A 24,283-nucleotide genomic window follows, 5' to 3' on the forward strand; every position below is an offset into this window, starting at 1 on the left:
TGTAATATTATATTCTCCTCACAAATCTTGCTTCGTTTATTAATTGCGCCCACAGACATGGGAATTAATAGACGAGAAGATAATGGCGAGGGGTAAAATCAACTGTTGAAGAACGAAGGGAGTAAGGCTGACTGTGATTCGTCAATAAATCAATCTGACAGTAAATAGGCATCTCGCATTATAATATCACCATTTACTTCTTAAAAGTAAAACCTGCTTTTGAATGAATAGACATTTTTACATGGGAGCGCAAATTACTCGCCACGTTATGAACAAATTTGCGAAGTCCAAATTCGGCAAAAAAATTCGGTTTTATTTTCAGAGTCGAATATTTCGTTTAAGTATTTAGTTAAGACACTTTTATAAATGTTCATAATTTACTTCCCAGCAACCAACCAGCTTTGTGTTTCGCGTCCAGACGTTTCTCGATGTGATAGTATATGTTTCTAAAACTGATCTATATTATACGATGTGAATATGCTTAAAATAAAGTAAAATAATGCTTATATATGGAATGTAATACGACAATTGGGTTTATTCTCTTTTTCACATCTATTTTTACAAGTTTTCATAGTACAAGTCAACATTTTGCCGTGTTATTTCGTAAAATGAACCGATGATGCCTCGACCATAGTTCGCACAAGAATGATGACGTCACGTTTTCAAATTTCACTTGAGGCCATACGCGAGCACAGCCGGCTCCAATGGAACCGGTATGGGGAGTGGGGATAATACGCTTTTAATCACTTAGGGCAGGTCTACTAATATTCATATGTCTATGATTGCGCCTCATTTTACAACACATGATTATTTGAATCATGTCTTCCTCGGGCGTCCCCAAAGTTTTATGCAATTCACTACTGTACATAATATTGTTACTGTTAAAAAACAACATTATATATATATTTTAAATCGACTACATATCTCATTCCAGTGCGATAAGTCTTCTTAGAAAAAGCTACCATTCATTATTGTACATGCTAGATAGTAGAGATAATTCAGTGTCTTCCACAAGTGTCCCCATACTTCTTCTAACATTCAAACCACCCTCCTGGCAATAAGATAAACAAATTTTTAAATTTTAATCGTGATGAGATGAATTATGAAGGTGTCTGAAAAATATGAAGGTGTCTGTAATTTATGAAGAGTATAATAGATTAATTATATAATCAGCAAATCCGTAATGGAGGTTTGAAGACAATTCTAATGATTGGCAAGTAAGTATTGTAAGTGGCAGAGGAATGACAAAAGTATGATGAATGCTGTAGAAATAAGATCCTACAGAATGTCTGATAAACTCAGATTTGACTATCGTGGTCATAAGTCCCGTTTTTATGGACCCTGTCCTGTTGTCCCGAAGGAAAGCGTCAGAAAGCGGCCCACTCCCGACATCAAATTGAGAGTAAAAGATCAACTCAAATATTATATCTTGTTATACAAAAACTAATTTAGTTGTTATAAATGCGGTCTATACCGATTTGTCGGTAAAAACAAAAGTCGTAAGACCTTTTAACTTTTAGGCCCCATGCAGACAATCAAATTTCAAGAAAGACTTTCGACATTTGTAATTGTTGAATCGATTTCACTCCGAGTTAGATAAAATTGTCCTTACTTTGGGGACATAACACACTTCCACCGCATCTCATTAGTGGGTATCGTGGATCAAATGTCTAGAGATGGTTTCGGTGACTTTGGGGGGAGGGGTTCGTCCCCTCCCGCATCTCTACCAAGATCATATTTCCTCCAAGACCAAGACAGAATTGTTGTAAGGCCTAATCCTCACTATTAAATTATTATTACCCAATTTCACGTGGTGTAACGGACGTACTGCTCCGGGATCGGACGCGGTCGCCCCATATTTCAATCTATTTTTAAAATGAATAAACTGCCTGTAAATGAATATGTAAAATGTAGAAATTTGTAAAATTGCTATGTAAAATGTAAAATTGTTATGTAAAATGTAAAATTGTTACAATAAACGAAACGTCGGAGCTTGGCTAGAGGTATACGGGCAGAGAAGTATTGTGAGAGCTGGTAAAATCATAATCATATTTTAATTCGGGCACGATTGTTAGAACCGTGCCAAAACGTAGTGGGAAGCCGTGCCGTGCGCCATGCGCCGTTATAGCGTCACAAATGACCGTTGGTACGCCGTCGTTACGTCCCACGGGCACGGTTCTGAGGATCGTGCCCAAACAAAGGAAGGCCGTGGTCACGTTCAACCACGGCCCGATACTACCGGCCGAGCGGCGGTAGACGGCCCGGCGGGGCGCCGCGATAGCGTCGTAACGGCTCACGGATTCCAGGAATCAAAGAGAAAGTGAGCCCGTGTGAGCGTCGCACGCCCGCCGGTGGCCTATAAAACGTGAAACACCCCCTCGAACGTCAGATAGCCAGCAACCTCCACCAGCTCTACATCTCTCTCTGCTCTGCCTTCTACCTCGCTCCGACTTCTGCTTCTACTCGCCTTCTCTTCTTTTGACCCTCGCCTCACCCCGGACCTACCTGCTTCTACGATCAGACCCGGACTCTACGACAAGGACAAGAAAACAGCATTCGGAAAAGCTACAACGGCTACAGAGACGCCCCGCTCTACCCCTCCACGCCACTGAAGCAAGACATCTCACGCCTCCACAGATTGGGATCACCGGCCCCCTTTTACAGTCTTGTGTGTCACGATTACGTCTGATACACGTGGCATAATTTCAATAGTAAACTGTTCAATGCGCATACATACAGACACACCCTAACATTCACCCTCACATTACACACACACACCTATATACTACACACGTCACCTGGTAATTAAGGAATTTACCATTTTACCATTTAGCAGACATTACAAGGAAACATATCATAGGAACCCAACGTAAAGTATCTTTTTCCTGCATATTGTTTCATCTCTGTTAATCATATACTGTTTATTTATATAATATAAACTAAAATAAATTAGCTTCCGTGAGCAAATGACCTGATGGTTATTTATCTAGACGTAGCGAAGTTTTGTGGGAAGATAGGCAGACTGTTAAAAATCTTTTAAATTTTAAAACTGATTGCCATGTAACACAATTAGGAAAGATATTGCTAGAATGCCTTTCGGGGCTCTTAAAGCCTTTCATCTCGCCAGGCATCACTTCACGGACAACAGACATAACAATAGATTATTTATAACGCCATTATCTTACTCCGAATACGAAACGAAGTAAATGTCCTATTTAAATTCGTTTAAGGGTAGCTTGGAAATATGGCTGCCATTATATTCATAGCTTTCGCCTTTGGCTTTCATTAAAAGCAATTTTGCGGTGAGCTTATCGTTTGCGGGATAAAAACTTTACGAGTATTACTATAATGCTTAAACGTATACCCCGTTTCCACTGAGTAGATAATACACACTAGAAATTACTTCCATGTAGATTTGAATGGAAACCAATGTCGCAACTGATTTAGTACCCTTTGGTTCTATCACATTTAGCACGCGCTCTGTCTCTCTTATACGTGCCTGGTGTTGTATATCCAATTGCAATGTCCGAAATAAATATATCATTATGATGATGAAACACAGTTATTATGCAATAAATCCTTAAAATATCATTAAATACTCCGCAGAACAGTAGTTGTTGTTTTACAATTACATATTTAAAAATAAAACAAAATGGACCCAAACAAGAACCTTGCGGTATCCCATAAATAATTTTTTTAAATTCTTACCTATGAAAAGGCAGGAAGCCATTGAGAGCGTATTTCCTGAGCCCTCCCGATTGTTGATCTGAATAAAGGCAAGGAAGCCATAGGCCATCATCAGACCGGTAACGTAGCACATAAGTGCCTTCCCATGAAGGTTTCGCAACTCGGGAATGATGGCGTAGACCAAAAAGGTGGCCAGCAGGAAAGGAATGGAGATAATCATCCCTGAAACAAAATAATTATTTTAAACGTTAAATATTGAGAACAGTTAAATATCACAGGCATTCGGTACGTCGGTGTCTACAGTCCTCCACGCAGCGCAAGACCGCGGGGAGTTAACCAGTGAACGGAGTGGGGACACGATCCTCAGCAACAAGCAAACGAAAAACACAAATTAATTCAAACTACCTTAATTACCCAGCTACGTAATAGTTACAACGTTATTTTATGGACCTCCTATTTTTAATGAAAGTCTTTTGTCATTAAAAATCGATGTTTTTGGATCTCGTCATTTTTGCAACAACTTCAAAGTACCATCGTGATGGAAAATACATTAAATATAATATTTCAATGATCTTTGATTGACCTAGAAATCTTACCCAAACTTTAACAATTATGCTGAGAATACACAAAAGAAAATTGCAAAGAAGATTTCTTCTTTGGGAAAAATTCGTTAAAAAATTCATAAAAACTACAATTACTATCTACAGCTCCATTATTGCTCCTAATTTCAACTACTGCTCAACGATTATAATCTTATGTAATGACTAATGACATATAACAAAATAAGTGGCAAATTCTCAAAAATAGAGGAACGAGAATTTCACAATGAGGAACAGATTTTCAATATTAACTAAGATGTTAAATGAATTAAATTGAACAGATGCTGACCTTGAACACGATAATATTTATACATAAAATAATAAACAACCAATTACCAAAATAATTTTCAAAGAAAATTAAATTCAACATTCACAAACATAATACCAGAACGTTCAACGAAATTAGGCTACCACAAAAGGACAAAGCCAATACATAAAATAGTATGCACCAATTGATAGATTCAGGTCAGGCTGGATTGTAGGAGCCATATTGATAGAAAGAAAATGGAGTAAATGATGAAAGTGTTTTAATGTATGTTTATAATTAACTAGCTGACGTGTACCGGCGTTGCTCGGGGTTGTGAACGATTTGGAGTAACGTTTTGAGGATGTGAATTCTAGGAAAAATTACGACTTTTTTCTACTTTCTATAAATACACCTAAATAAACCTTCTTGAAAAAATACTCTAAATGATGGTGAAAACCCTATCAAATTACCTTGTTTAGTAATTATAACATTTGTAAACGATGTACAAATGGCTAAAATGAAAATAAAGATTTAAAAAAATTGGCTGCATTTCACACAAGCAGACTTTCTACTTTATAAATATTAGTGTTATGAACTTTTGCAATCACTTCGCCGGATATTCTTTATCGGAGTTGGATTCTTTCTTAACTCCTGCCACAGCGATACGGTGACTAAACATTAATTTATCAAGCTATACCATGACACAATCAGGGTATTGTGTGTAAAAATATACATGTAAATTAAAAACAAAAATACACCTCTATTGTATTTGACAAAAAATAAATATTCTTCGTGTACGCCATAATCAGCAAGCGATGTCACTGAGTTGATGAAGAGAATACCTTAAATTCTCGAGATATAATTCAGAATTTTTTACCTACATTGTGACAGCTTGCAAAATTTCGTTACATGTTTATAAAAACGAAAGACAAGCAGCATTTGTCTCCAGTTGGCCATTGTGTTGAATACTGGCAATTTTGTACAATGAGCTATTTGAAACTTTCCACCTGACGCTTGTGTCAATTTGTTTATTGCATTTAATGCTGCGTTTATATTCATTTATTTAATCGTGACACATTGGCAGAATTTTTCTGCTTAGTGCTACACGTGTTGTGTTCGAGTCTGTGAGATTATTATTTGGACGACTAACTGTCCAGTATCTGGTGTCACGATTAATTTGTTAATTGTGAAGTTTTACTAATTGGTTGATGCAGCAGTTCTTGAATTTTTTTGGTTATATATATTTCAGTTCAGACCATTTCATTTACATACATATTTGGTGTATAAATAATTTAAAACAAATAAAAAGTGGCACCCAGCGAGGCTCACATTACAAAAAAAAATATTTTATTAAAGAAAAATACTCTAAATGTATCAATAATAATAAATGTAACATCAATATCATCACTTTTATACTCATATTGTTTTTATTTTATGCACCTAGAATTATTTGGATAAAATGACAACTAAACCAAATACAGCGTCAAATAGATACTAAAACAGACGTTTTCAATTTTTTTAAATTGTTTCTGAAGAATTAAAACCATAACTAACTGTTGTTTACATGGAAAATGCCACCGGACAGTTGAAATTACAAAATTGGCTATTCGATATAGCTTGGTTGAAAGGCTATGTCCATCCGATTCTCCTGTCCTTACTCCATTAGATTTTCATTCGTTCGTTGATTGATACTTCTGTTTTTCTTTAACTAGCGACAATACCCTTCAATATTGGCATTTTGCCTTCACTGCCTCCAAAACATGGGATACATTCATTGTTATTGATTACTGTTAAACTTCAGACATCATTGGTACCTACTTGAACTCATTGTACAATGATATATAACAAAAAAAATACAAAATTCAATTACATATTAATCAGGTAAGTATCTACATCATTTATGCAGGTATCTACTATTTATAGTGGTTTGCAAGGAACACAAAATTGAAATATAGTCCCAACGGGATGGCTAATTCATTGTTGGTTTGTTGTGAGTTTTGAGTTCTGTCCGTAACAGTTTTCTTAACTTTCAAGTTTGCCAGAGCGTAATACTCAAGAGACCAGATGGAATTAACAGAACTTCAGTAAACAGAATAGGATAGTATCTAGTAGCTTAATGGATACTTTGAAAGGAAAGTATGTACTCAGCACAAATTTAGACATATTTTTATACATAATTTTGAATCAAAGGAGGCAAAGCATAACATACCGACCCAAAAATACTATCTCCCATCATCTGGGTGTTTTTTTCTGAATCATTTCAAACTAGCTTTAATTGTCACGGTGGATATCGTATAAAAAATGATTCCGTTAAGTAAAATTAAAACATGTATGTCCTTAATCATAAGCGTGATCATCGGAGGCAGATGATTTCAGATGTTACTTTGAAGAGTTTTCTGTCTAAAATGAAGGTGGAATTTTATTAGCTAATATATGACTCTAAAATCGAAACTCAATTGTTAGACAAATTAAAACATTTGTTAAAGAGATTAAAAACCAGAAAACCGATATAAATTTAAAATATAAATTTCAAGGTTGGTTTTAATTTCGAAATTAGAACATCGTTATCATATTGGAATAACAAATAACCCGTCAGTTTGTTTTTATATAGGTACCGGTCTTAACAATTTGAATTTTATAAATTAAATAAACAAAAAGACCAATTAATAAGTCAACTGTCCCGAATCCAGACTTCTAATGAATAATTGTTTAGATATTCCGTCGAGAAAAGCCAGCCTGTGTAATAAATTTACTTTACGCGAAATTGTCCGTTGCTGTCAGAGTAACTCCATTATCTACCCGAGTACGGAACTGACAGATGTGTTTGTTGTTATTTGCGACAGTGTTTGATGAGATCGTAAATAATTGAATTTTAGTCAATGGGAACATTATTTATTGTTTGAAACATTTACAGTATGTTAAGAATTATTACATTAAGACGAGACAATATCCCAATCTGCGGTTCAATTTGCCCTAGCAAATATCTAAAATAAAGTGGGAATCTTAACGACGTAAGCGATGTAGTCGTGTAAAAACAATATTCTTAACATACTATGAATGTTTGGACCACTAAATGACTTGCAGGCCGAGAAAATTGATCTTTCCGTGAAGTTTATCTCATTTATTTGTGATGAACTTATAACTTAAATCTCAGATGTTTCTAGAGGGATCCCTTGGGAAGTTACAAATTGACAGCCAAAGCTGACTACGCCTCTTTCCGGATTGGAGTCCCGGAATCGAAGCTTTCATTTTATATGGACCCGAACATATGGCCAAATCATGTTGCATTCAATGAGTGGTTTTTTCGGAGAAACGTTGCAACCAATGATAAAACGAAACACTCTAAGAGTGAGAAGTAATTCTAACCTCTCTATCTATTACCAAAACGTTCGAGGGCTAAATACGAAATTGGCAGTATTTAAAAACAACCTATTTGCTCGAGATAGCTTAGATTTAATAGCAATCACTGAATCGTGGCTGAAACCAAGTGTGCATAATTCAGAGCTATTTCCAGAAAATTATGTTGTCTTTCGTCGTGACCGCCTCACACGAGCGGGGGGTGTCGTCCTGGCTGTTCGTGCTGATTCTGTAACCCATGCTGAGAGGATTTCTTCAATGGACCTCCCCGACACTGAATCCCTGTGGGTGAAGCTATCCTTGAAATCTTCAACTGTTTTCGTATGTGTGATATATGTGCCACCTCGTTCTTCAACTTCGTTATACTACAACATGTTCGAAAAAATAGAAAGTAATTATAATCTTCTCAGTGACAAAAATATCTTAATATTAGGTGATTTGAACCTCCCTTCCTGTAACTCCAATATTGTGAACATGTTTAACTATTTTAAATGTTTCTACGGTTTGCAAGAATATAACTTGATATGTAATGATTATAATAACACTCTGGACATAGTTTTATGTAATGCCAAGGATCTTATAAAGTGTGTTGAGAAATGTCATGACCCTATTACAAACGAGGACAAGCACCACCCTGCTTTGTCTATTAGTATTAGTGAGACTCACTCAGGTGTTGCAAATTCATGTCTAAACCCAAGTCCGATAGAAGTTCCCTCCTATCATGAAGCTAGAACCATAAACGCATGGAGATTCAACAAAGGAAATTTCCACTTATTATATGAATTGCTTTCTGAATGCTCATGGCAACCGGTCTGCCAAAGTTCAACAGATATAAATGCATTATGTACAAATTTTTACAATTCAATTTACAATATATTCGACAAGTGTATACCCATTTCCACAGCTCGCACTACGGCACATAGAGTATATCCTAAGTGGTACACCAATAGTATTATTTCAAATATTAAAATTAAACATATTTTTCATAAGCGATGGAAAAAAACACGTCACAACTTGGACTATGCTAGTTTTTCAGCCTATCGCTCCATCGTAAAACATGAAATCAGTGAAGCTTTTAAAAATCATTTAACTTCAATGGAAGAAAAATTATCTATCGATCCCAAACAGTTTTGGAAGTACATTAAGGATCAAAAAAAATCCAACAACTCATTTAAGTCTATGATTCTTGACGGAGAGGAATTGACTACTGATCGCAAATAGTTTTGCGACCTTTTTTTCATCTGTTTACAAAAATGTCCAACCAACTCTCAATATTGACTCTACCCTTCACACTGTACAGATTGGGCCCTCATTCGACCTGGTCAGTATTTCAGAAAAAGATGTTAAGGAGGCACTCTCAAATTTAAAGAAACCTCACTCCATCGGTCCTGACAATATTCCAACATTTATACTAAAGGGTTGTTCCGACCTTTTAATACCACCATTATGTCATCTCTTCAATGTTTGCCTAAAAAACGGGATTCTCCCAGACATCTGGAGATTAACTAAAATAACCCCTATCTACAAGAAGGGAGATAAACGCGATATCCGGAATTATCGACCAGTTGCCGTTCTATGTTCCATCATGAAAATATTCGAGAAAATTCTACATAAATATATACTTAATCACGTTAATCCAATTCTTGACGACCGTCAATATGGTTTTAGACCCCAGATGTCAGTAACATCAAACCTCTTATGCATCTCAGATTTCTTATCACAAACTCTCGACAATCGGGGACAGGTGGATGTTGCTTATTTCGACCTGGAAAAAGCATTCGACAAGGTTGACATCGACATTCTTCTAAATAAGCTAGCTTCATTTGGTTTTTCCAAAAGACTACTCTGTTTTTTTGCTTCATATTTTCGAAATCGTAGACAGTTTGTTTATTATAAGGGTTCCAGTTCTTTGGAATTCACAGTTTTTTCTGGAGTTCCTCAGGGGTCTATCCTTGGACCATTTCTGTTTCTGATTTTTATCAACGATATTGGTTCAGTCATCACACATTCGCTGTATTTACTATTTGCAGATGACTTGAAACTATATCGTTCAATAAAAAACCATCTTGACTGTATTCTCCTTCAACGTGACATTGACTGCGTCTCAAACTGGGCCAAAATAAATGGCTTGAACTTCAGTACACCCAAGTGCAATATCGTCTCGTATACAAGATCAAAGAAACCGCATGTATTTGAATATACAATCAATGAAATTATTCTCCAACACCTAAATCAAATCAAAGATCTAGGAGTTATTTACGACAGCAAACTAACCTTTCACCAACACATCGATGATTTAATAAGCAGAGGATACAGGCTTCTCGGCTTCGTAATTAGAAACTCATATCCGTTTCGTAACACAAAAACACTGACGTTATTATATAACACACTAGTCCTAAGTGTACTTGAATCAAACTCGATCATCTGGGCTCCACATGAATTAACATACACTTTACGCATTGAAAGAGTCCATAAAAAATTTTTAAGGTTTTTATTCTCGCGGCTCTATGGACGTTACCCTTGGCTTTACCCATCGATTTATATATTAGGCATGACCAATTACCACTCCCTAGAGACACGTAGAGGTATTGCTTTGCTTAAATATTTTTTCCAACTAATAAACGGTCACTTATCTAATAATGAGATACTGGCCCAATTAAATTTTTTTGTACCAGAGTCTCACTCTCGAGGACGTCATCACAATCTTCTATATAGTAGAGCAAGCCGCACTAATTTATTAATGAACTCACCTGTGGGGAGAGCTACGTGCTTTTTGAATGCGGTAGATAAGAAATTAGATTTATTTTTTGTGTCCTATAGCGCATTTGCGAGATTTTTGGCATTGCATATACACTGCATAAATGGTACAATTATAACGTCTTAGGCTTTATTACCTGTAATTGTTATAAATAAATGTACAAATTATAAATAAATAAATAAATAAATAATGCATCACCTCAAAAAATAAATCCTGGTACTTACCGTTAATTTTATAGTTGAAAAACGTTTTATAACCGTTTTACATAAAATATTTTAATGGTTAGGAACTATTTTTATTAATCTTAAATATAAATAACTTATGTCCGTAGGGATCGCTCTAAAAATATATATATGCTTTTCTATTAATTAAAATGTGAGCCTCGAGCAAACCCCCGTTATTAGAGTCTTGTATCGCCTTAATATAAAACATCTAATCTTACAGAATGCAAAAAAACTCATTTGGAACTGGCAACAATCATTTTAAATATTTAATTTTGTTATATTTCGCATTTGTTTTTGTTAAAACTACGTAAAAATCGATATTATATTTTAATTTTTATTGTTTCTCTGTGTTAATAATCTCCACTGTATTTTTTACTATTATATAACTTTACAATTGAAAAAGTCCTCGAAAACACAGGTAAACTCTTAGCGTGGAGGATAATGTACTATATCTTGCATAAATTAAGTTGCTAAGCGCCCTTGAGGTGATTTTCTCACGAAAACGGCGCTATAAAAATAATCCAATCATTATTATCTTTGTAATACTAATTAATTTAAGAATAAATAAAAAAAATAGTACTTAAATCAAAGTTTAGTTGTTACTAGGTGAAGTAACTCCTAGTGAAATAATAATAATAAGCAAAATAAAATATAAAACATAGTAAGTTTAGAGTACACAGAAAGAGAAGAAAGAAAGAAAGAAACAAAGAAAGAAAAGAAATAATAATAAAGCAATTACATCATTTTTAGTTCAAATACTTATATTTACCATGACGTCACATTAGCTTACAGCTAATAAAAATAGCACTTTTTTAAATAAACGAGGCTGTTTATAAAAATGTCAATATCATCACATTCTACGTTATTATACATTCGAGACATTGGATTGAAATACGAAGAATTGTTATTAAATAACTCAAGATGTTTTATGACTCCTTAAATAACGTCTGTTAGGAACTTTATCGTGGATATTACTTAGTGTACTTATTTTAATGAGTGGTTTCAAGCTGGTTGTGAATAATTTTATATGAAAATATTAAGTCAGTAGATTGTCATCTTTTTTATCTATAAAATTTATTAAAAATGTTAATGTTCTTCAGTTCAAAATCTTAAATTTCCAAGGTCTTCACCGATTGCTTTTGAAATTTTGGAACAACGTTGCATTCGCAAACGCTTGTGCTTTTTATATACCTATATTATATAGATGTCACCTGTGACAGGTAAAATATGCCATTTTTTAAAACAGCGGCATCTGTAGGATGTAAAAGCAACACGCGCTATTGTTTCTCTATCTGCACAGAAAGACTGAGCCAAAGCAACGCGTGGAGTGGTACAGATAGTAGTATAATAAAATTGGAACCATATATTATGTGTACTACAAAATACATTCTTTTGGTAATCAAAAACAACAAAGATATGATTTAATATATTTAATAAATTACCTTATTTATTATAGTATACAGGGTGTCCGGAAACTCGTAGTACAAGCGGGAAACTGGTGAATCTACATCACATTTGGAGTCGATTTTGTAGTATATTTTTTTATTGATTTGAGCTTTCGTTATCGAGTAAATCGAGTTAGAAGTTGATTATTATTTTTTTTTTAATCGAATTCTTATTAATTAATATTGAAGATCAAAGTACCCAACTAATTAAAACTATTTGAAAGTAAAACAAATGAAGAAACTCGGATTTGAAGCATTATTTTGAAATCACCCTTCATTTAATCCGGTGTAATCATAAAATATTTCTGCTCTGCAGGGTTAAAACATCTGTTGTTCAACCCTAAACACCAGAAAAAACTTTAACCCTAAAATAGCCGAAAAATATATTTTTTTGGTTTTTTTTTTGTGAAAATGCTCAAATCAAAAAACTTCATGTTTATTTGGGTTCCCCATGTGGTGTAGATTCTCCAGTTTCCCGCTTGTACTAGGTGTTTCCAGACACCGTGTATAACAATAATAATAAATATGTAAACAAATATACCTTCTCTCCCCACATTCTTGAGTCTCACAATCTCCTAAATTGGAATGGCATGCCCCATTCGTTCTGGAGATTGGGGACCCTTTTGGAGTCAAATGTAAAATATCTCTACTTTAAAGTTTTTCTAATTATTAAACCTTTACCAAAAGGCCCAAAACTAAAGGCAAAATTAAAAATGCAGTGACTGGTTAACTGTTTTTTATTCACTTGCTACATTCTTTATTATTTATTTATCAGATGCCTAAATCTATTAATTCTAATTAACACATTTTTTAATATGTTTGTCTCACTAGGGATATCCTGTGTCGCGTTAGTTGTAGTTAGAACAATGCCGTCTATAAAAACGTTTATCCAATAAATTAAGAAAATTATTAAATATTCTTATTAAATGGGGACTTTCATAAATCGTAATAAAAAACACAGTCCGTAAATGCCGGATGGAATTGTTTTAAAAAGTACGACAAAAAGAGTAATAAAAATAAAGGCAGAGCCAAATATTTTACCCTATTTTGATTTATGGTTCGAAAAGAATTGGCTGAAATAATATTTAAAATAAGAATTAGGATTATCTGAAAAAATTTAAACGATTAACTATTCAAATGAGTAAGTATTCCTATATTGTTGGTCATTTGGAAGTATAAAAAAAATACAAAAAATTCTCTTCGAATTTCTAAGCTCAACCTTATCAGCTATATATCGCTACGTCATTTCCATCATGAGGTTTAGAGTTTTGAAAGGTAGGGTGAGAGATAACAAAATATTACATAAAATTTTGTTATTGAATAACTAGTAGTTCTATGAACGTTAGTCTTCGCGTTCAAAAAAGTAAGTCTAGTTTTCTCTTGTAATAAAAAAAAAAACAAAATTTCCAACCACCTACTTGATTATAAAGTACACTTTTTCAGTTAAAAATAAAATTGAAGTTTTTGTCCAAAGAAACGTCACTACCTCGATTACAAGTATTTTTTTCAAACTCTCTTCAGGTATGTAGGAACTATGAACTATAATATTGAAAAAAAATGCGAATTAGAAAGTTAAAAATTATTCACGACGTTCATATAAAGCGGCTAACATCTTGAACCGGAAACTGAACGTACAAAAAAAAATTACAGACAGAGAATATTGCAAAACGGTCGAGTTAAAACAGGATTTCGTTATGCTCAGTCAAGTATTAACAATCTTTGAAAATATGTTTATGAAAACAGGGAGACATGGAAAATAAAACGATTTGGTTGTGACCGAGACACGAACTCGGGACTGCTACTCTAGCCGAGGAATTTGAAGTAGGTACCTACGCTAAACGAAGCAAGGAGATGGATTTAATCACAGAGTAGTATGGTGTGGTTGTTATTCATTTTTATAATATGCCCATACTGGCTTTTACAAACATGTGATATACAGGGTTTTCCAATAAGAGGTGTTATTTTGCATAGCCCGTTATTTCGGTAGAAATTACTTTTGAAGCTGTCATTTTTTGACATTTGACAAGTAGAAACTACGTTATTAATAAAAATTGAACGATACACGCTTCAACAACGCATTAAAATTATTAAAATTCAATGAGTGAATCAAATGCAAATCATCTTGAGTGATGAGGCCCATTTCCACCTCGGTGGCTTCATCAACAAGCAAAATTGTCACATCTGTGGCTCGGAAAACCCAAGATTTATTGTTGAAAAGCTTCTCTTTCCTCAACGTGTGACTGGTTGGTGCGGTTTATGGTCCGGCGGAGTCATTGGACCTTATTTTTTCGAAAATGAGGCTGGACCAACAGTTACGGTGAATGGATTGCGCTATCGAGAGATGATTTATGATTTTTTATGACCGGAATTGGATGGTATTGATCTGGACAACGTTTACTATAAACAAAACGGCGCTACGTGCCACACAAGCAACGAAACCATTGATCTTTTACGATTGAATATCAAAATAACACCTCTTATTGGAAAACCCTGTACATAATAATTTAGTGGAACAAAAATCATGAAGCAAACATATTATTTAAATTTTATAGAGCCCATGCAGAAGTATAACACTATGCTAACTTTAATTATTATTATTGAGGTATGTTATTATAGCCTTTTTGTAACTATATTCCGGGCAGTCGAACACTCTGAGAAAGTATTGCCAACTGCATGCAATCTAGGTACAAGCGAATATCTAAATGACTCAGTATTTATTGTTTTTGTGTTTAAATTGTAGAACTCCATTTAATTTTTGTTTAAATTAAATATTAATCTAATTTAATATTAATATTATTAAGTTCTGCAAGTATTTTTTGAATATGAAATCTATTGTCAAAATTATTATCAGTAAATCGGTTTAACCGGTGATAAATCATTTGAGTCATCCTAAATTTTAAATTGGGAAGGGGTAAAATAGAATCATATAAATAAGTCGTCTATACGTGGTTATAACCACAGTTTTAAAAAGGCCTTAAAATCCGAAACAGCATAACAATAATAAAAAACAAAAAATACTTGCAGAACTTAATAATAATATTATTAAATTTGATTTATATAAATTTTAAAAATTATATTAAATGACTTAGTCCTGATATTATTCTTGTTTCAATAAAAAAAAATTTTTTCGATAGAGTGGTTCTAGTTGGTTTAAGAAAGGTAATTATTCCGAGTAAATCGGGATAGTCTGTAATTCCAGTGATAATTTAAAAAATTAAAATCAAGTCTCAAACAAGTCTTGTATCTGAAAGTTTAAGTAATTTTAATTCTTTCATCGTGTGGTTGTAATTTGTAGTTTCTATAGATAGACCGTGTTTATAGTATCCGTTTATATATCTTAGAAAATTGGACAAATATGGATTTGACACTCCGCCCAGTCCCTCACGGACCTGACATTCCTACACCACAAGCACCCCAAAGCCTAGACGATTTGCCATCATCAGAAAGTGAATCAGAAGAAGTTCTAGTGACGAGTTTCAAGTAGGCGACTCCAGTGGACCTCAAGCTGAATTAAATGAAAAGAAAAAACACAAAACGATGCTTCGAAACTAAAAAAAGCAGATTTTATAAAGATTTATAATTGTATATAATGTAAATAAAATATTTTATGACTTAAAATTAATTAAATTTGTATAATTTTATTTTATTTTTTCTTTTGAACATTCCTTACAGAAGTAGTGTAAGGCGGGTTTTGCCCATATTTTAATTTCCACTTGGCGGAAAATCCTTATGTGATGGGTCAAAATAGATGGCATTCTCGATTCAGCATACCGAAATACATATAAATCACCCATCAACATTTAAAAAAAATGTCAATTTGCAGACCTGTGTAATCTAAGATCTTTAATGTTGAAATGTTTTTAAAGCCTCTACCATTGCTGATTATTAGTTTAGTTGTACTTGAATTTATATAGTATTGCTAATTGCGCTAATTTAGTCATGAATTTGTATTGATGTAAACGTGCCTGATATAAATTAGTTTTGATAATGGCTGATAAAATTGGATATGGTTCTTTATTGCAATTTTGTCCAGCCTTAAACTGCGTTAGTGACGTTTCGATGTGTTCAATTAGGTGTCTCACAGCGGCAGAATCATACTTTGATGATATGGCAGGTCACATTCTCAAAGTCATATTCAAATATGACTTTGAAAAAGATGAACGTGTCTTTGAAAATTGCTCATTAAAATATCGATGTTTCGTTTTTCGCAGATTCACTACTTTAGTCAAACTGAAAAGAATATAATACAAGAAATAAATGCCTCCCTTGTAGAATTGAATGAAAGCCAATATAATTTTTGGTTCTAGCCCTTTTAACACGCACTCTGTCTCTCTTACACCAACTTGTCTGACATAGAATATTGCCATGCATTTGAATTTCATAATGACGATGGAACACAGTTCCATAATTGAAATTTAGGTAATCGGGCAACTCAGAACAGTTGCAATTCAACACATTCTTTAAAAGTGATATAAAATGTTGAAAAGTGATGAAAAAACACGCTTAATAATAATTTTTCAAAAGCGTGTTGTATTGCCACTGTTGTGTGTTGCCAGATTGCGTACGTAATAACAACGTAAGGTAAGTACGGTAAGTTTGGTTGACATGCAACCGCAACAGCAGGGCAGCATACTCGCGGCATCGAATATATGCCGGAAAGAGACGAATTAAACCGAACCCACGGTCCCCTCCCCACCCCAATCACCTCCCAAAACCGAAATGCAAACCGCTTTTGATAAATGTTTGTATGGGCTTGAATACTCTGTTATTATGTAACTGTGTGAAATTTGTAAAATATTTAAAAAATATTGTACGCAGATTAATGACCCATTTACAATAGCTGCGAGATTTTTTTTTCACATTGAATCATTTGGTAAGAAAGGTACACAAAAAGATTTGATCTTCTTTAATGGGTAATTATATATATCGCACACCTAGATAAAGGGTAGCACAACTCAAAATTATTCAAAATTGAGTTATTGCGATTGTCGGAATCTGCGTCGAAAACTACACAAACTACAAAGACACCTGGTAAGTTTTTAGATTCTCACGGCCAAAAGCATTTTTGTTGTTTGTTTTTGGGGTGTTATGCCGTGTTGCGCTAACTCCTTCTTTAGCCGACGTTTCGGACAGCGTTGCAGTGTCCATCATCAGGGCAGATCCGATAGATCCGATTGAATTGAATTTACACATCTTCGGATCTACCGGATCTGCCCTGATGATGGACACTGCAACGCTGTCCGAAACGTCGGCTAAAGAAGGAGTTAGCGCAACACGGCATAACACCCCAAAAACAAACAACAAAAAATACAAAGACACATGTCTAAAAATCTCCATCAATAATAATGTGATGGCGCTGTAAGTTAGTCTTTCTGAGTTGCTCCAAGTACGCCCCTCACCAACAACAGTAACACATCACCAGTTACGACATACCAGCCGTAGGGGAAGGTGCTGTCAATACGCACAAAGACTGGATTATTTCGACTTAGTTTTGTATTCGTGATTAACTGCAGTCATAAAGCGTGAATTATTTTAGTTGATTTGGTATTCGTGATTGAACCTGTACTGTTTCTCGGGCGTTCTACATATCAACTTCACTTACTCCGGTTTTGTTTACAAAAGTAAGTAATTTTAATTTTACTAATTCATAATAGTTTAGTGTTGTTGAAATTATTTGTGTTAGTCTGGTATTGCTGGTTAAACTTAAATTGGCTTTAATTCTAAAGCAATACATGCTATTGTTTATTTTGACAGAGGCATATTTAAAGCTGTCCTTGTATTTCTGAAATTGATTTTTATAAATTTTAATTGTCTGAAATACTGCGATTTAAAAACATTTTTTTGAGTTAGTATAGTATTCGTGAATTTTAACTACTTCGCATTTTTCTACAGACCATGAAGGGCCCTGGGCTTTTACTTCTACAGAAGGCAATGGAGGCTAACTCAAATGAGAGCAGTTATACGAAGATGGAGCTTCAAGAGAACTCAACAATACCCTCCACGAGCACCAAGGTGATGAGAAATGACACTATGGAGTTACGAAATAACCCAACGACGGTAGCATCACCATCAACCAGTACCCAGGTAAAACTATCGCACTGTATTTCACCAGTTAACAGCGATTATACGGAGATGGAGCTTCGTTAAAACTCAATAACACCTTCGACGGGCACCGAGGTGATGGAAAAAACCTCGAAAAATGACACCATGAATTTACAAAAGAATCCAACAACGGTAGCATCACCATCAACTAGTACCTACTCAGGTAAAACCATCGTATTATATTTCACCGGTTAACAGCGATGGAAGCGATTTCGACGATTCGGATGCGGATCCGCTCTTCAACCCACCTCCCACAGAGGTAACTCACGGTTCATCACTCATCGTTCAAAGGATAAAGTCTCGTTCCTCCAGTACTACCTCCTCCTCCAGTTCTAGCTCATCATCAAGTAGTTCCAGCAGCAGCTCTTCAAGCAGTTATAATACAGAAATAGATAGTAACGCTGTGCCATCTGCCATGCCGGATACTGCCAATCTTTTAAACGAGAATCCGCTTGCTGAAGCTTTCACCTCTCAACCGATCATAGAGCAGTTTGCTGATTCTGAAATCCTTCAAAGGGGTAAGAAAAGGATAAGAAACCCTGCCGGCTGGTCCTCAAATATCAAGAAATCTCGGTGAAACGCCGGGAAGGCTTATGTGAGTTCAACAAATAAGAGCGTCCCTGAAAGAGCAGTCAAGCCTCCATGCCAAGATAAGTGCAAATTGAAATGCAAAACTAAAGCAGGTGAAACATTACGCAAAACTTTGTTTGACAGATTTTGGAGATTAGGCGACCTTCAAAAGCAAAGAGAGTTCATCGTAAGGCACAATCAAGAAATTAAGCCTAAATACAGATACAGCAGTACCCAAAATTATAGGTCACTTAATTCTGCATTTTTCTTTGAGGTTGAAAACTTTCGTATTAGAGTCTGCAAGACTTTTTTCAAAGCTACCTTAAACTTAAGCGACCAGTTCATTAGGACAGCTCTTTCGAAAAGACAAGAAGGCGGTTTCATAGAAGATGACCGAAGGGGTAAGCACGGGCAGCACTCGATCATAGATAATGAAATAAAAGACAGTGTCGTAGCTTTCATTAACTCTATCCCCAGAATTGAATCTCATTACCTTCGTGCACAAACAACGAGAGAATTCATCCCAAGTGAAAAATCACTTGCAGATCTATACCGAGATTACAAAGATCTACGCGAAAATGAACGTTTACCGATTGATTCGTCATCTACTTTTAATCGCATTTTTAATACACAGTTTAATATTTCTTTTCACATCCCGAAAAAAGATACGTGCGATCTTTGCGAAACTTACAAAAATTCTAACGGAGAAGAAAAACAAAAAATGCGTGAGGCTTATGACCAACATTTGAAAGAGAAAGTTCTGTCCAGATTAGAAAAGGAAGCTGACAAGAAAAGGAAAGACGCACTTGTTGCTGTGTACGATCTTCAAGCTGTGATGCAATTGCCCAAAGGACAAGTATCCTTGTTTTTTTATAAATCTAGAATTAATTGCTTCAATTTTACGATAAGTGACTTGTATGCAAAAGATGTAATATGCTTTTTTTGGGACGAAATCGAGGGCAAACGTGGTGCTGTGGAAATTGGATCCTGTGTACTGCAATATCTACAAAGTATAGTTGAGAAGAATACATCAGGTACCGAACTGGACATTATATTTTTTAATTATTTTTTATTTTTAATAATAAGTTTACATGGTACATAATTCATTTTACATCTTGGGTTTTTTTACTACTCTTCCATTGAAAGCATTTGCTTGTGTATGGAAGGGGAGTGTACATAAATGTTGTTGTTAGTTAGTACTTAGATAATTCATTGTACATAAATGTATGTTTGCTGTAGTATTTTTTTTTGATAGTAGTGAAGGATAATATATTAATATAATAAATTTTAATAAAGAAAGAAAGTTATGGAAAACTAAGGATATTTGTGAGATTAATTAAGTGACAGTAGTTTTTTTTTCAGAATATTTTTAAAGTGTCTCTTGACAGAGAGCAGTATTTGGGTTTTATCATTAATGCTTCTGATTTCTTCTGGTAGACGATTGAAAAAAGTTCTTCCCTGGTAAGTATAATGATGTTGTGCAAAAGACGTATTTAGTTTTGGGCATAGAAAAACATGTCTAAGTCGCGTTCTGTTTTCATTTAAAAATTGATATTTATCTTTTTCTTTTATAATTTGGATTAATGAGTTTTTAATATATAGGTCTTTAAATGTAGGTACTTGAAATTCTTCAAACAGGCGTTCTTTTGGGTAGTCAAAGGATTTTTTTTAATATAATTTTAATAATTGTTCTTTGTATAATTTCAATTGGAAGAAGGTTACATTTATACGCGGATCCCCAACTAATAATAGCGTATTGTAAAGTGGATTGAACTAAGGCATAGTAAATTAAATATAGATTTTTTATCGACAGAAAGTTTCTAATTCTTAAAAATATATATATTAATTTTCTAATTTTTTTTACTACTTGACATATTTGTTCCTTCCATTTCAGATTTTTATCAATAATTACTCCTAGATATTTAATTTCATTTGTTGTTTTTAGTACTGTACAGTTTGATTTGCAATAGTTTTGGCTGTGAATTTTAGTATTATTATGTATGACAATGTTAAAATTTTTAGGAGTATCATTTGTATGGATTGCAAATGGAATTACAAATGTCTTTTCATTATTAAGTGACAGTAAATTGGTGTCGAAAAAATTCTTGAGCTTGTTGATGTCTTCTGTGGCCTTTAATTCTACTTTTTCCCAAGTCTTATCACTTATTATTAATACTGTATCATCGGCGTATGACGTGATTTGACCATGTAAAGGTTGAAAAAAAATATCGTTTACATATATAGTAAATATAATTGGTCCAAGCATTGTACCTTGGGGGATTCCAAAGCTTGTAATCTCTTGATCACTTTTAACACGATTGATTTTTACCACTTGAGGACGGTTTTTTAAGTAGTCGGTGATCCATTTAATCACGTTGCCTTTTATGCCGATATTATTCAATTTTTTTAATAGCATCTCATGGGATATGCTATCGAATGCCTTTCTAAGGTCAATAAATATACCCGCACATTTTTTACCTTTATCTAATGATTCGTGAATGTATGAAGTTACGTTAGCAATAGCATCTTGTGTGCTGAGTGATTTTATAAAGCCAAACTGGTTTTTGTGTAATATTTTATTATTATCTAGAAAATTTACCAATTGTTTTTTTACTATTTTTTCAAAGATCTTTCCTATATTAGAAATTAGACATATTGGGCGATAGTTCGTTGCTTGATGTGGATCTCCAGATTTGTAAATAGGTGAGATTATTGTGGTTTTGTAGTTCATTGGAAAAATTCCATTTGTTAAACTTAAGTTTATTAAATGAGTGATAGGTTTTATTATGTGAGGTTTCATAGTTTTTAACATGTGTGTCGTAATAGAATCAAAACCGGGAGACGAACCTCCTTTCATATTTTCTATTATTTTCGAGATTTCACATTCTGTTGTTGTTTCAAACATTGAAAGTATATTATGTTTCTGTATATTTTTATTTTTATGGTTTTCTTGGTTTGAAGGCTTATGGATATTTTTCGCAAGATTTTTCCCAACATTTGCAAAGAAGGAATTAAGTATGTTTGCACATTGTTTAGGCTGTATATTGGCATCTATAATTTTTTTATCATGTTCAATGTACTTAATGTTTTGTGTTTTTTTTGTATTTTCTATGGCGAAATTAACAGTTTTCCACATTTGTTTATGGTTATTTTCTGAAGATAATATTTTATTTTTAAAATACTCTTCCTTACTTTTTTTAATATAAGATGTTAATTTATTTTTATATTTTTTATAGAAAATATATGCTTTTTCATCTTGGGGATTTTTTAAAGTTATTTTGTAAAGTTTTTCTTTATTTCTGATAGATATAATAAGCCCTTTGGTAATCCAAGGCTTTAAACATCTTAATTTTGATTTTATGTGTGTTGTTATCTCAGTTGTCGAATTTTTAATGTGTTGTGACATAATATTTTCGAAGTTAGTCGAACAAATTTCAGTATTATCACTGTTTAAAACATTATTCCAACCCTCCTTTTTTAATTTTTCAGAGAGAATAGTCATATCTATTGTTGATTTTTTGGTTATTAAATTATGTTTTTTATGTTTAATATTATTATTATACAGAAGTAAGCATGAGTGATGATCAGTTGTGTTAGTTTTCCAAACAATTGATTTTATTTTGTGAAGATCTTTAATGTTTACATTTGTCCAAATGTGGTCTAAACAAGATGGAGTATGTTCTTTTATTTCCCTAGTATTTTTATTTATGCAAGATATAAAATTTTGTTCAGTCATACAATTGATGTATTCATTTTTGTTATTAATTTCTATTTTTTCATTAATATTAACGTTAAAATCTCCTACGACGAAGCAAAGTTTATTTTTTAATTTTAATAATATGTATTTGAGGTCATTAATAAATGTAATAATATTCGAGCCATGCGTTCTATAGATAGCTATTAGATGGTATATTGATTTGCCGAGTTTGAAATGTACTTCGATGCAGTTTACTAAGTGTATTGGATGTTCTATTATGTTAACAATACTAAATTTATTGCTTGCAAATATTATTATTCCCGAATTTTTATTGATGTCTAATTTGGTAGAAATATAGTTGTACTCAGGTAAGTGATAAGACGGTGACTCATCGTTTGTAAATGTTTCGGATAACACTATAAAGTCCGGTTTTTTAATTAAATTATTTATTTTTAGAATTAATTCATCTAAATTTTTTTGAGCGCTACGGTTGTTTATGTGCATAATAATTATATCATTGATGTTTTTAGAAATAATTTTGTTACACGAATCGGTACATATACATTCATATTCTTGAATTTTAATATTTAACTCTAATTCGTTATTTGAGAAATCATCCATTTAATGCATTTTCGGTTGTATTTTACAAAATTATTTATAAGATTTTTATTCAATGTCGTAGTTAATTCTTTCTTTGGCTAATTTAAGCATGTAAGATCGGAACTTACATGTTTCGCTGTTTGTTCGGTGGTCTACTTCATTCATTTTACTGTTCAAGGAGTTTATTTCTTTCTTCTTATTAGCTGAGTTGCAGTTAGCGCATTTGGGTGGCAGTTCCAGGGATTTACACTCGGAGATGGGATGATCTTCTTAACAGTGCTTGCATGTTGGTTTATTCATTCTATTGTAGCATTTTTGTGCTGTGTGTCCAAATCTTTGACAGTGGAAACATTGGGTAAGAGGATTGCAGTCTTCTACATAGATTCTCATGAATCCTAGATGAATTTTTTTTTATTAATAAGATGTAGTCTCATTTCGGGATTTGTTTGTAGTATTAAGTTTTTGCTGTTAGTTTTTTTGTTTGTAATGATGGCCTTAACTTGTAATATTTCTTTGTCTTGGTATTTTTCACATATCATTTTGATGTCGTTGTTTTGTTCAATGATGTCTTCTAAGAATTCTTTTTCGGTATAGTCTTTGTCAAGACCTTTGAATATTACGCATGGATCCGTTTTCAGAAGTACCTCCGCTATTATGGTTTTGTCGACTTCATTTATCTTATCTTTTAATTTTTTTGCGTCTTCTTTTTCTGGGCATGTTATTATAAGGTTTTTTTTTGTTTTTTTAATTTCGCAAACTCGAATTCCCAACTGTGAAATTTTAATCTTTTGTATTTTCTCTTTTATTTTTTCAGTGTCTTCTTCTTTTAAGCTTTTAATTATTATAGGAAATCGTTTTTCTTGCGTTTGTGATATTAAGTTTTTTACTGCAGAAGAGTATGAAAATGGGTATTTTTGTGCTTGGTTTTTTTCTTGAATATCACACTTTTCTTGTAATTTAGTTAATTCTATTGCCATGTGCGATATCATTTCCATGA

The 24,283-nt window shown here is 33.5% G+C and overlaps 1 protein-coding gene across 2 annotated transcripts in view; it reads right to left on the reverse strand.

Moving 5' to 3' along the window:
- The window catches only part of LOC149420586 (G protein-coupled receptor Mth2-like), a 209,662-nt gene that overhangs the window by 155,940 nt on the left and 29,439 nt on the right, over nucleotides 1-24,283 (reverse strand). For both annotated transcript variants that reach the window (XM_089636817.1, XM_089636818.1), the window contains exon 3: nucleotides 3,709-3,909. In XM_089636817.1, the coding sequence (XP_089492943.1) occupies nucleotides 3,709-3,909 (201 nt within the window). The remainder of the gene's footprint in view (nucleotides 1-3,708; nucleotides 3,910-24,283) is intronic.

Source organism: Hesperophylax consimilis, chromosome 10 (assembly GCF_061612785.1).
Source record: "Hesperophylax consimilis isolate HC1 chromosome 10, BYU_Hcon_1.0, whole genome shotgun sequence".
NCBI lineage: Eukaryota > Metazoa > Arthropoda > Insecta > Trichoptera > Limnephilidae > Hesperophylax > Hesperophylax consimilis.